Raw genomic sequence first — 12,386 nt, 5'->3', positions numbered from 1 at the left:
TGGCTTTCCCACTTGGCATAATTCTGTGAAGATTCATCCAAGTTGTTGAGTGTATCAGTAGTCCATTCATTTTTATTGCTGAGTAGTACTCCATGTTATACATGTACCATAGTTTGTGTAAGCATTCACCTATTGAAGAACATCTGAGGTTATAGTTTATGGCCATTAAAACTAAAGCTACTGTATATATTCATATGCAAAGTTTCTGGGTGAACAGCATTTTTTATTTCTCTGGCATTAATGCCCAAAATTACAATTGCTGGTTCGTATTATGGTAGTTGCATATTTAGTTTTATAAGAAACTGCCAAACTGTTTTTCAGAGTGGCTGTACCATTTTACATTTTCACCAGCAATGTGTGAATAATCAAGTTTCTCTGCATCTTGCCAGGATTTAATATTGTCACTATCTTATATATTAGCCTTTCTGAAAGGTACCTGGTATTATCTCATTTTGATTTTACTTTATGTCTCCCTGTTAGCTAATGATCTTGAACATCTTTTCTTGTGGTTATTTGCCATCTATATTCTTTTCAGTGAAACGTCTTCTGCCTATTTTCTATTTGGATTCCTCCTTCCTTTTTTCTTGCTTCCTTTTTTCCTTCCCTTCCTTTTTTTTCTTTCTTTCATTCTGTTTACTGTTGAGTTGAGAGTTTTATATTTTCTAGATACTAATCCTTTGTTGGATAGTGGTTTGCAAATATTTTCTCCCAGTGTCTAGCTTGTGTTTTCACAATTTTAACAGAGTTTTCCACAGAGCAGACCTTTTAATTTTGATGAAGCACAGTTTATCACAATTATTCCTTTATGAATCATGCTTTTGAAATCAAGTCTAAGAACTCTTTACCTACCCCTAGATTCCTAGGTTTGTTTCATTTTTCCTCTAAATGTTTTCTAGTTTTATATTTAAGTTCATGCAGTTGGAGTTATTTTTTCATAGTATGTACTCAGGCATCCATTTTAGTCACACGCCAACTGTGAAAAGTTGGTGGATCAATGGGAGAACCTGTGAATGAGGCTAACACCACAAAGGATAATGAAAATACTACTTATGCCTAATTATGAAGATCATAAGCTAATGAGTTTCTTTATATTGGCTTAAAAAAGTTTAAGTTTTGTGTGCTAACCATAAAAGAATTCTAACATGGCAATATTAACATGAAGAATTCTACAATGACATTTGGAAGAAATATAAATTAGTAAAAAAATTGTTGCTGATGTAAAGAGAAATGTTTGTTAAAGGAAACAAGATATATAATCTTTTATGTAGGATGATCACAACTGTGTATGAACAAACAGAACTCCCACATATGCTAATATTTAAAAGGAAATAAGTGAAACATTTGCACGTCATTGAAGTTTAGGTGATGTTCCTTAATACATAACATTCTTTTAAAAAATATATACACTTCCTAAATGTCATTTTAGTAGCACAATCTTTCAAATATTGAAAAAATATACATGAGATAACTGACCATATTTCACTACAGTTACAGTTTAAATTGTCTTTATAGTTAAATTTTGATTTAAAGGAGAATGACATACTTTGTCTTCTAAATATATCAAGCTCATATTCTGAGGGCTCTGGGTTTTTGGTTTTGTTTTTTTTTTTTAAGATGATGAAGTTTCTTCTGAAATGTTCCATAAAGAACACTATCAGCTAAATTTTTCCCAGAGAGATAAGTGTAATATTATACTTTTATTGAGAGGAATTTTAAATGTTAAAAAAATTCTTAAATCAGAAATTTTAAAAATGCATGGTAAGATTCTATTCAGATTTAAAATGTTAGGTGTTACATAGTAATTCTCTGGTATAGGATCCATTAGGTGACATGGTGTGGGGATGAGGAAAGGGGTATTTAAGATTATAATCCCCATTTCATAAGTAAAGCAATGGAATTTTGGAGGATTTTCATCCATTACGTAGTAATTCTATTGTAACGCTTGACTAAAAAATCTTATGCATCATATTTTATAATGGTATTACCATATTATTAAGAGATCCTCAATGGTTAGCTAATAACTTCAAGGAGTATTTAATTATCCTGGAATGTCTAATAGAAATTCAAAGCAAATAAGAAATTAATCAAAACTTTCCAGGAAAAAAAATAAAGTAAAATTTCTGAGACTGCAATGTCTAATTAGTGTGTCTGGACACAATGCTGGGTCACAGGCAGAGGACCAGCAAGCAAATGGAGTCCTGCAGGCAACCTGTTGCCTAGGATTTACCTTTTGTTGCTGTATGAAAGGGAAATCTAGAGATTTTGTACTGGAGACACCTGTTTGGTAGGAAGGGCACTCAGGGCATTTGGAGAACTGGCTATTTACCAAGGGAAGTAGGAAGATTTTAATATTTTAATAAAGGGTGTGCCTGTATAAAAAGCATGCTGAATCTGTATCATCCTGGTTCTAGGTGTGATGAGACACTGGCCCTCCCAGCGCTTGGGGTGGTCAAATAGAGCCTGGTCAGGTTACCTCATTGAGCCTAGTAATGTTGTTTTCTATGTCTCTCCTAGTCTCTTAAGCTGTGAAGCACTTTTCTGAGTCAAAGTAGAGATATGTCACCCACTTGCCTGTTTCCACTTACTTTAAAAAATCATTATTTTTTAAAATAAATTAAGTAGTATGCTTTATTATATTTATATTTGTGGTATTTTTGTTGTTGTTCATTAATAATGTTAACTGGAATAGAGCCAGTTGAGGCAAGAAATTCAGATTCTAAATTTGGCTTCCATAATGTACTGTGTGAATGTGGAATATAATTTGAATTTCTTTTATAGCCACAAGTTGCCTCATCAGTAAAATGATGGGACTGGAAGAGATTCATTCATCCAATTAACAATTATGTGTGGAGTCGTAGCTAATCTTCAGAATACCTTCTCTGTGAAATCAGAAACTTACACATTTGGAAAACATGGCTAAAGGTAAAAGAGGCATTTGAAGAAAATGTTCAAACTCTTTTAAAAAGTGTCTGCAGGTGAGCTGGATTATACTTGAAGAATACAGTAAATCCCCTATATAGGAACAAGTTCCGTTCCGAGAGCATGTTCGTAAGTCCAATTTGTTTGTAAGTCCAACACAGTTAGCCTAGGTACCCAACTAACACAACTGGCTATATAGTACTGTACTGTAATACGTTTATAATACTTTTCACCCAAATAATACATAAAAAAGACAAAAAATAAAGAAAACATTTTTAATCTTACAGTACAGTACCTTGAAAAGTACAATACAGTACCAGCTACATCGCCGCTGCTTTCATGCTTGCTTCTAGACATCCTGGGCTTGAAATAAAGATACTGTACTACTGGGGTCTTCCCTGGTGGCGCAGTGGTTGAGAATCTGCCTGCCAATGAACGGGACACGGGTTCGAGCCCTGGTCTGGGAAGATCCCACATGCCGCGGAGCAACTAGGCCCGTGAGCCACAACCACTGAGCCTGCGTGTCTGGAGTCTGTGCTCCGCAACAAGAGAGGCCACGATAGTGAGAGGCCCGCGCACTGCGATGAAGAGTGGCCCCCGCTTGCCGCCACTAGAGAAAGCCCTCGCACAGAAAACGAAGACCCAACACAGCCAAAAATTAATTAATTAATTAATTAAAAAAAAAGATACTGTACTACTGTACTCTACACAGTACTGTACAGTAAAGTACACAAAAGCACAGCCACTAGTAGAGGATGCACGCATGTGACAATGTACGCCAGACACGTGAACTAACTTACATGATTGGACATGCCAACGTACGTTGGCATCTTTGAAAGTTTGCAAATTGAAGGTGCGTATTAGGGGACTTACGGTAGAATTAAGAAACCGAGGTGCTAGAATCAAGCATATCTCAAATTTGAATACAAGTATGAACACATATTCCCCAGAGCAAAAGATTTCATCTATCTAATATTTGATTTACTTAGAAATAAATTGATTAAAATAGCACACACCTGTCGCTGTCTGGGCCAACGGTCTGGGCCGGCTGACGGGCCTCACCTGGCGCTCGCAGAACAGAAGGCGCCCCCGGCCCAGTGAGGCGGCCAGTCCATGCTATCTCCTTCCCTGCAGCCCCGAACCTGGTGGCCCAGCCAGGCCAAGCCAGCGCCGTGTGGCCGCAGCAGCTTCCACTGCAGCTGTGCCGGCCTCAAGGAGCGCGCCTGCGGCTCCGGGCTCCCTGTGGTGATTGGCGGGCTGCAGCGCGAGCTCCCACAATGCAGCGCGGCGCGCATGTGCAGCTTGGGAGAGAGACTTGAGCTGAGCCTCCGGCTTTACCTCAGAACTGGGTTCACCTGTCAGAGCGTGTCGGAGCCAAAAGACACAACCAAGGCAAAGAGCGGGACAAGGAAGGCTTTATTACTTGCAGTAAGAACACCCGGGATCTTTCCTGAAGCAGCGTCTCCCCGAACAGCAAAATTGGAGAGGTTTTCAGGTAAGGATACATGCGTGTTCGTGAAGGGGCTTGAGCTGAGGAGAATTCAGCATAGAATTGGGGAAAAGTTGACAGAGTCCAAGCTTTAGTTGATTCAAGTCAGGAGGGTCAGAAAAAGTCTACACCATCATCCCTTAGGTTCTGGTTGAGCCGGTGGTTGAGCGCTCGAGGGGGTTTAAATTCTGCAAAACAGCTCAAGAAAGTGTTTCAGGCTAATCTTTACCATTAAAGCAGAACTGGGAGTCTTTACAACTGACAGTGTCTTTACTGTTGTTACTTCTCTGGCCTGATAAAATTGTTTTTGTGTTGTTGTTGTTTGTTCCCTTACGATTATTATTACTGGGACCTGTGCAAGGGCAAGCATTGTGGCCAGGCTTAGATCACAAAATGGCTTAGGCCTAAAATGGCTTCTCGTGTGTCAAAAAGCTGGATCTGGTTCTTTTCCTCCAATCACCCCCTACCCTATCTGCATACACTGGGGCTCCCGGAAGTGATGGCTCAGCTGGAGAATGTGGCCAGGGTTCTGATGGCACCACCTTCCATGGTTGACAATGAACAGTGCCAGCATGCAGAGCATGTAGTTTTCATTAGTTTCATTTAGGAAATCAGAATTACCATTTGAAGTTGGCAAGCGTATTTTGGGTTCTTTACGCTTTGGAAGTAATAGTTGAAGACAGGTGAGGAACGTTTGTGAAAATTGTGATTGGTGATTAACCACCACCTGCCTGAGGTGTCTTCTAAGAGGAACTAACCTTTTTATGGTGCCAGGGTCAGTCACTACATTTAAAAACAAAAACAGAACCGAATAAAGTGGACTGTGTCCTCTGTCAAGCTGCCACAGCCATAACAGCAGCAGTAGTTGTCTGAAAATGGATTCTCTTGGAAAAAGGTAGCATCAAGTCCCTGTGAACATCCCTTCTAACCTACATTTTACAAAGGTCAAACCTCCAAAAGTATGTTGGGAACAGATTCCATTAATGGTAGCAGTAATTGTAAAAGGAATATCCTCAGATAAATCAATTGACAGCAAAAGCGTTTTTCATGAAGACAGCCAGTTGATAACGTTGACGAAAAATTAATCAGTTGATCTAAGAGAGAAATAGACAGTTTTACTCCAGCCAAACTGAGGATTATAACCCCAGGAATAGCACCTTGGAAAGCTCTGAGAACTGTTCCACCTATTAGAAGTCAAAACACAGTTATATAAGTTTTTTGAGACAGAGGAGTGTACATTAGATGACGTATTACTGACAGTTTACACAATCTGGCAAGTAGTGGGTTATGGGTCATCCTGGGCCCTTATAAGATTAAGAAGGAATGTTATCTTTTAAGGAGTTGTCTTGTTGGTGCTAGGAGAATGTTGCTCTTTATGGTTGAGCAGGTGTTTCCGTAGATGGGGAGGTTTGGTTGATGCATATTGCTGATGCACAATGCACAGTAGAGGAAAGACAAGAGGCCAAAGGGCAGAGAAAAAAATTTTATGTTTAAATTTTTCTTGTCTTGCCATAAAATATGAATTTTATTTCAGAATAAGTAATGGCAATCTCGATGTGCAAACTATGGCCTGTTCTAACTGCACTATTGGTTGAATTTTCAAATTCAAGTAAAACTAGCAACATTTGACTATGTTGCATATGGAATTCCATGGTAACTGCAAAAGAGTTTTTCATGAAGAACGCCTTCACATCTTCATGTTAACTGCTGAAGTTCTGCAGTTCATCTGAAAGGAAAATCTCAGTGCTCGGATATCTTCAGTATTTCATCATTACCTTGCACTTGCTAATCAAGCCTTGAGCTGGAACCTTCTTCCTCTTGCCCCCATGGAGCAAATAATATCTATTCACATTCCCTGGAGAGTTTCCATGTTGGAATCTCCCGTCACTTGTGTTGCTTAAGAAAAGAGCTAAATGTAAGCTTGGTAAATGAAAATATCTCAGTTATGTGATGGACCTAGCAATATTAGGTGTCTCACTGTGCCTCAATTCCAAACAGCCTTCTTAAATGGTCTTTTTTTAAATTTATTTATTTATTTATTTATGGCTGCGCTGGGTCTTCGTTTCTGTGCGAGGGCTTTCTCCAGTTGTGGCAAGCGGGGGCCACTCCTCATCGCGGTGCGCGGGCCTCTCACTATCGCGGCCTCTCTTGTTGCGGAGCACAAGCTCCAGACGTGGAGGCTCAGTAGTTGTGGCTCACGGGCCCAGTTGCTCCGCGGCATGTGGCATCCTCCAAGACCAGGGCTCGAACCCATGTCCCCTGCATTGGCAGGCAGACTCTCAACCACTGTGCCACCAGGGAAACCCTTAATGGTCTTTAAATGGAGTCTGCAAGTAGAGGCTGATTTAACCTTTAATCATGAATAGTTACATAAAAAATTAAACTAGCTAAACTAGATTACATAAACTCTTAAAAGGAGATGTAATAACTTAGAGTTATCACTTGACGTATTTTAATACTCCTTTCCATTCCCAATAGGTAATTACTCCATTGTAATGTTAAAATTCAGGCTTATAAATGCTGTTTATAAGACTATAAAGACTCTTTTTCTTTCTGTAATCTCTCTCCTTTGTCTTGGCAGCCAGTTCAGTCTCTCACTATGAAAAAGAGACAGACATCAGCAATATGTGGTGAAACAAGATTTAAAAAATAGAACACTCTCTAAAATTAAATAAGATTTAGTGTTAATTACTCATAATTACTCAAACTTTTCATTGAAATTCATCCAATGAATTGAAGAATTGTTGGCTTGAAAATACACAGTGTTTAAGTGTTCTATCTTAAAAATTATATTTATTGTGTGTATGTAGTTATATATATATATATTTTTTTCCCATAGATTAGATAGGCTGTGTCTAAATTTTACCAATGTAATTTGGCTAAAAAGTGCTAAAATGATTTTCTCATTATAAATCATACCTAGATTGTCAGAGGTTTCTCCCACCACTCTCTGCTGCCCTTCTCTGCTGGGTTACATGAAATTGACAGAAATCAATCTGCTGAGTCATTGTGCAGATATTCGTGAGGGTCTTCAAGTTGGAGGGGGATGGTTTCTGAGATATGAACAAAAATACCATGGAGATTTTAAGTTCCAGCACTTACTAGCTATGTGGATTTGATTAAGATAAACTCTCTGAACCTCATTTTCCACATTTTAAAAATAGAAAATAAACTTACTGCACAAAGATGATATATAGATTACATTGGATGATGTCAATGCCTCTTGCATGGAACCTTGTACCTAGTAAATACTGGATGTTTCCTTCTACTGATGAGCATACAAGTAAGTCTACGTCTAAGAGGGAAGTGGTTTAAGGGCTTTTAAGGGTGGATATCATTACTACTGTGGTTGTTGATTATATTCTTAATGGTAATTGCAGATACTAGCCAGGGGTATCAGCCACTTCTGACGTGTGACATGGATGGGGTGCTTAGTTTTCATGTTTAGCTATGCTATTGTTTAATGTTATAGACAGAATTAAATTTGTTAAGTGGGGTACCCACTTAACTACCCAAACATATGAGACTGATTTAAAGTGAAATTCTAATGAATGCTTTAAAATTGAGAAATAGCATAGATCTATATAGATTACCAAATTAATATGAATTTACTGGTTATCTCCCACTAAGCACCTGTGGTCCATTTTATAGAAAACGGTACTCTGTGTTCTGGAGAACTATGAAAATTTTATTATCTATTTCTTTTTTTTTTTTTAATTAGGAATTAAAAGAATTATTAGCTTGCCAGAGAGTTATATAGTATTGAGTATATTATAACCCTTTATATTCATTAATTGAAGTTATACAATTCCATCTCCAAATCAGTATTTTCTTAGATGATATCCTTGATCCCATGAAGATATTTGAAAATCATTCTTATCTTTTCTTAAGAACACCTGCAATATGTGACTGGATAATTTTTGTGTATCAATAGCTTGTTCTTTCTATTGCTGAGTAGCATTTCATTATGGACATCCCACCATTTGTTTATCCATTCCCCAGGTGAGAAGCATTCGGGTTGCTTTCAGCTTTTGGTGATATAATTAAAACTGTTATATAGATACAAGTATCTGTGAACATAGATTTTTATTTCCCTTGGATAAATATCTAGGAGTGAGGTGACTGAAATGCATAGTAAGTGCATATGTAACTTTATAAGAAACTACCATAGTTTTTTCCCAGTGGCTGTATTATTTTGTATGTTGGCCAGTTATATGTGAGATTTCCAGTTTTGAATTCTTTTCTAGCCCATAGGACTTGGTATAGTCAGTTTTTCACCCTCATTCTAAATGGGTGTTAAGTGGAATTTTAGCATGGTTGTAACTTATTTCCCTAACAACTAGTGATTCTGAGCATCTTTTCATATACTTATTTTCCATCTATGTATCTTCTCTCATGAAGTTTTTGGCAAGTCTGACAATTATTTGGTTATTTTGTTTTCTTATTGTTGAGTTTTGTGAGTTCTTTATATATTCTAGATACAAGTCATTTATAAGATATGTGATTAGCAAATGTTTCTTCCTAATATGTGTTTTAATATTTCAATTCTCTCAGATTTTTTCACAGAGCAATTTCTCAATTTTTATTTTGCATATAACATCCTTTAGCTGTTCTATCTAAAAATACTTTGTATAACCAAATGTCACAAAGATTTTCTGGTGTGTTTTCTGCTAAAAGTTTTATAATTGTGTATTCTGCATTTAGATTTATAATCTTAGTTGAATTAATTTTGTATAAAGTTTGAGGTATAAGTTTGAGATATAGGTTGAGTTCCATTTTTTTTTTTTCAAATGAAAGTCTAGATGTTCCAGGATTGTTTAAAAGACTATCCTTTTTACTTTACATTTCTGTTGCTTTTTGTGTCAAAAATCAGTTAGCCATATTTGTGTGGATTGAAAGAAAGAGAGGAAGGGAAGAAGGGAGGGAAGGGGGAGGAAGGAAGGAAGGAAAAAAGAGAGGGAAGAAAGAAAGGAAGGATGGGAGGGAGAGAGAAGAAGAAAAGAAAAGAAGACCAGTGTTTACTTGGAAAATATGTGATTAAGTATCTGCATTAGGATTTTCTGAAAATGAGTCTAATGCACATTATTTTATACTCTTGAGCATGTACACAAAACAATGAAAACAAGTAAATTAGGATTACAGATTTGTACAGGTAATTTGACAAATACAAGCTGTCTTGCACATATAATTGAAGGTAAATTGGGCAATTCGATTGTGTTGTTTCTTGTGTAACATCTCTATCTTAAATAAGAGATAAATTGCACTTTCAGGTTTTTAAAAATGTCCTAGATATCAATTTTACTGAAAGATTGAAATTAGTGCATTACTTTAAAAATATTTCACAGTACAAAAATCTCTCCTGCAAATATGCAGAATGGCAAGTATGTCACATATTTTACACATCACTTCAAGTCTTCTTGGCATCATTTGTGTCCTGATCTTTGGCCCCTTAGCTGAAGAGTAAGGTAAATAAGGCTGAAATCTTACTCCTAGACCAAGCCTGTTTGGGAAGACAGAAAAGTAAACAGATAGTAAAATGATGTAATTCATCCCACAAGCAACTATTAAGTGCCTACCACACTTAAGGCTTCTAAGATACATCAGTGAACAGAAAAGGCAAAAAATATATCAATAACTGCCTTTGTGGGGCTCATACTAGAGCAAGGAAAACAGATAATAAAACATTAACATAATAAAAGAGATAATTATATTGTATGTGAGAAGTGGATAAGGGCAATAGGAAAAAACGGCAGAGTAAGAGTGTCAAAGGTGGCAATTTAAATTATGTTTGTAAGATTCATTTGATAAGGGTGGTTTTAGCAAAGACTTGAAGAACATGATGTACTTAGCTACATAGATATCTCAGAAGAGAGTATTCCAGGACAAGGAAAAAGCCAGTGCAAAGTTCCTAAGGCATGATCCTACCTGGAGAATACACTGAAAACTAAGGAGGTCAGGATAACTGTAGCAAAATGAACAAGGGGAAGGAAAAAAAAATAGGAGATGAGATTGTGTAACTTGAGGGCAACTGTGAGGCCTTTGGCATGTGCTTGGATTGAAATGGGAGCCATCGTGGAGTTTTGAGTAGAGTTGTGGCTTTCTGACTTTTGTTTTAAAGTGGCTGCAGTATTGAAAGCAGACTGAACAGCGGCACAAGTAGAAGCAGAGGACAAATTACATAGGCCCATATAGCTGTCGAAGCATAGAGGGTCATGGTTCTTAGGCTGGCAAAGTCAGGGAAAGCCTCCTGATGGAGGTTACCCTTGAACTGTCATGAAATCTGGATTGAATTTTGGTGCCTCTGGATAGAAAATGATTCCCTGATAGATGAGTTCAGTAAGACAGATGAGGTCACTCGGCCTTTAGTGGGCTTACAAAATGGGGAAGTTTGAGTTATCTTCACTCTAAGAATAATAGAAGAGGTTAATACTGGGAGTCTGCAGTTTAATATCCTCAAAAGAGTCAGAAACCATAGTCAAGAACTTTGTATAAGTATTGCGAAGTTTATAACTTGTTTACTTTCTTTCTACCATTATTATTTGAAAACCTAGCATCAGCTATTCCATCCATGTTTCTTCTCCTTAGGCACTGAACAAAAATACAGTGTCCCATCTGTGCTTCCTTTCACAGCTTAAATTATTCCACTTATACCTTCATCCAAGCGCCACCCCATTAGTCTTTTCAAACTTCCTTTTTATTACAAATAAATTATTAAAAAAAGCTTGTAGCATGAAAATGTTTCCATGTTATTTCCTAATTGAATCGTAGAAATCCCCTAAAACTGCTACTTACATTATAAGGCCCTCTTTAACAGGGAGTATTTATTCACCCACACCATCATAGTAACCAGGTCAGGAGTGTGTTGAGGCGAGGAAGAAATCAGCATTAGCTTTGTTACTTACTGCCACTTCCAAACCTTCCTCTACTCTTAGGTAAAATACCATCATGCTTTTGAAGCTTATCATCTAGTTTGGGCCACTGATGTCTGTCCTCCTAATCATTTTTTTTTAAATAACATCTTTATTGGAGTATAATTGTTTTACAATGTTGTGTTAATTTCTTCTGTATAACAAAGTGAATCAGCTATATGTATACATATATCCCCATATCCCCTCCCTCTTGCGTCTCCCTCCCGCCCTCCCTATCCCACCCTATCCCACCCCTCTAAGTGGTCACAAAGCACAGAGCTGATCTCCCTGTGCTATGCAGCTGCTTCCCACTAGCGATCTATTTTACATGTGGTAGTGTATATATGTCCATGCCACTCTCTCACTTCGTCCCAGCTTACCCTTCCCCCTCCCCGTGTGCTCAAGTCCATTCTATGCATCTGCGTCTTTATTCCTGTCTTGCCCCTAGGTTCATCAGAAACTTTTTTTTTTTTTAGATTCCATATATATGTGTTAGCATACGGTATTTGTTTTTCTCTTTCTGACTTACTTCACTCTGTATGACAGACTCTAGGTCCATCCACCTCACTACAAATAACTCAATTTCATTTCTTTTTATGGCTGAGTAATATTCCATTGTATATATGTGCCACATCTTCTTTATCCATTCATCTGTTGATGGACACTTAGGTTGCTTCCATGACCTGGCTATTGTAAATAGTGCTGCAGTGAACATTATGGTACATGACTCTTTTTGAATTATGGTTTTCTCAGGGTATATGCCCAGTAGTGGGATTGCTGGGTCATATGATAGTTCTATTTTTAGTTTTTTAAGGAACCTCCATACTGTTCTCCATAGTGGCTGTATCAATTTACATTCCCACCAACAGTGCAAGAGGGTTTCCTTTTCTCCACACCCTCTCCAGCATTTATTGTTTGTAGATTTTTTGATGATGGCCATTCTGACTGGTGTGAGGTGATACCTCATTGTAGTTTTGATTTGCAGTTCTCTAATGATTAGTGATGCTGAGCATCCTTACATGTGTTTGTTGGCAATCTGTATATCTTCTTTGGAGAAATGTCTATTTATG

At 37.4% G+C, this 12,386-nt stretch overlaps 1 protein-coding gene across 1 annotated transcript in view; it reads right to left on the bottom strand.

Annotated features, from left to right (window-relative positions):
• LOC133091734 (transcriptional enhancer factor TEF-1-like) overlaps positions 1-3,276 on the bottom strand; it is a 35,881-nt gene extending 32,605 nt beyond the window's left edge. Inside the window, exon 1 of the mRNA XM_061190985.1 lies at positions 3,237-3,276. Within this exon, the coding sequence (XP_061046968.1) occupies positions 3,237-3,276 (40 nt within the window). The remainder of the gene's footprint in view (positions 1-3,236) is intronic.
• Between the last annotated feature and the right edge of the window lie 9,110 nt (positions 3,277-12,386).

The sequence above is a fragment of the Eubalaena glacialis genome, chromosome 5, assembly GCF_028564815.1.
Source record: "Eubalaena glacialis isolate mEubGla1 chromosome 5, mEubGla1.1.hap2.+ XY, whole genome shotgun sequence".
NCBI classification, from domain to species: domain Eukaryota; kingdom Metazoa; phylum Chordata; class Mammalia; order Artiodactyla; family Balaenidae; genus Eubalaena; species Eubalaena glacialis.
Note: the sequence above shows the minus strand (reverse complement) of the source record. Positions and strands in the feature narration are given on the sequence as shown.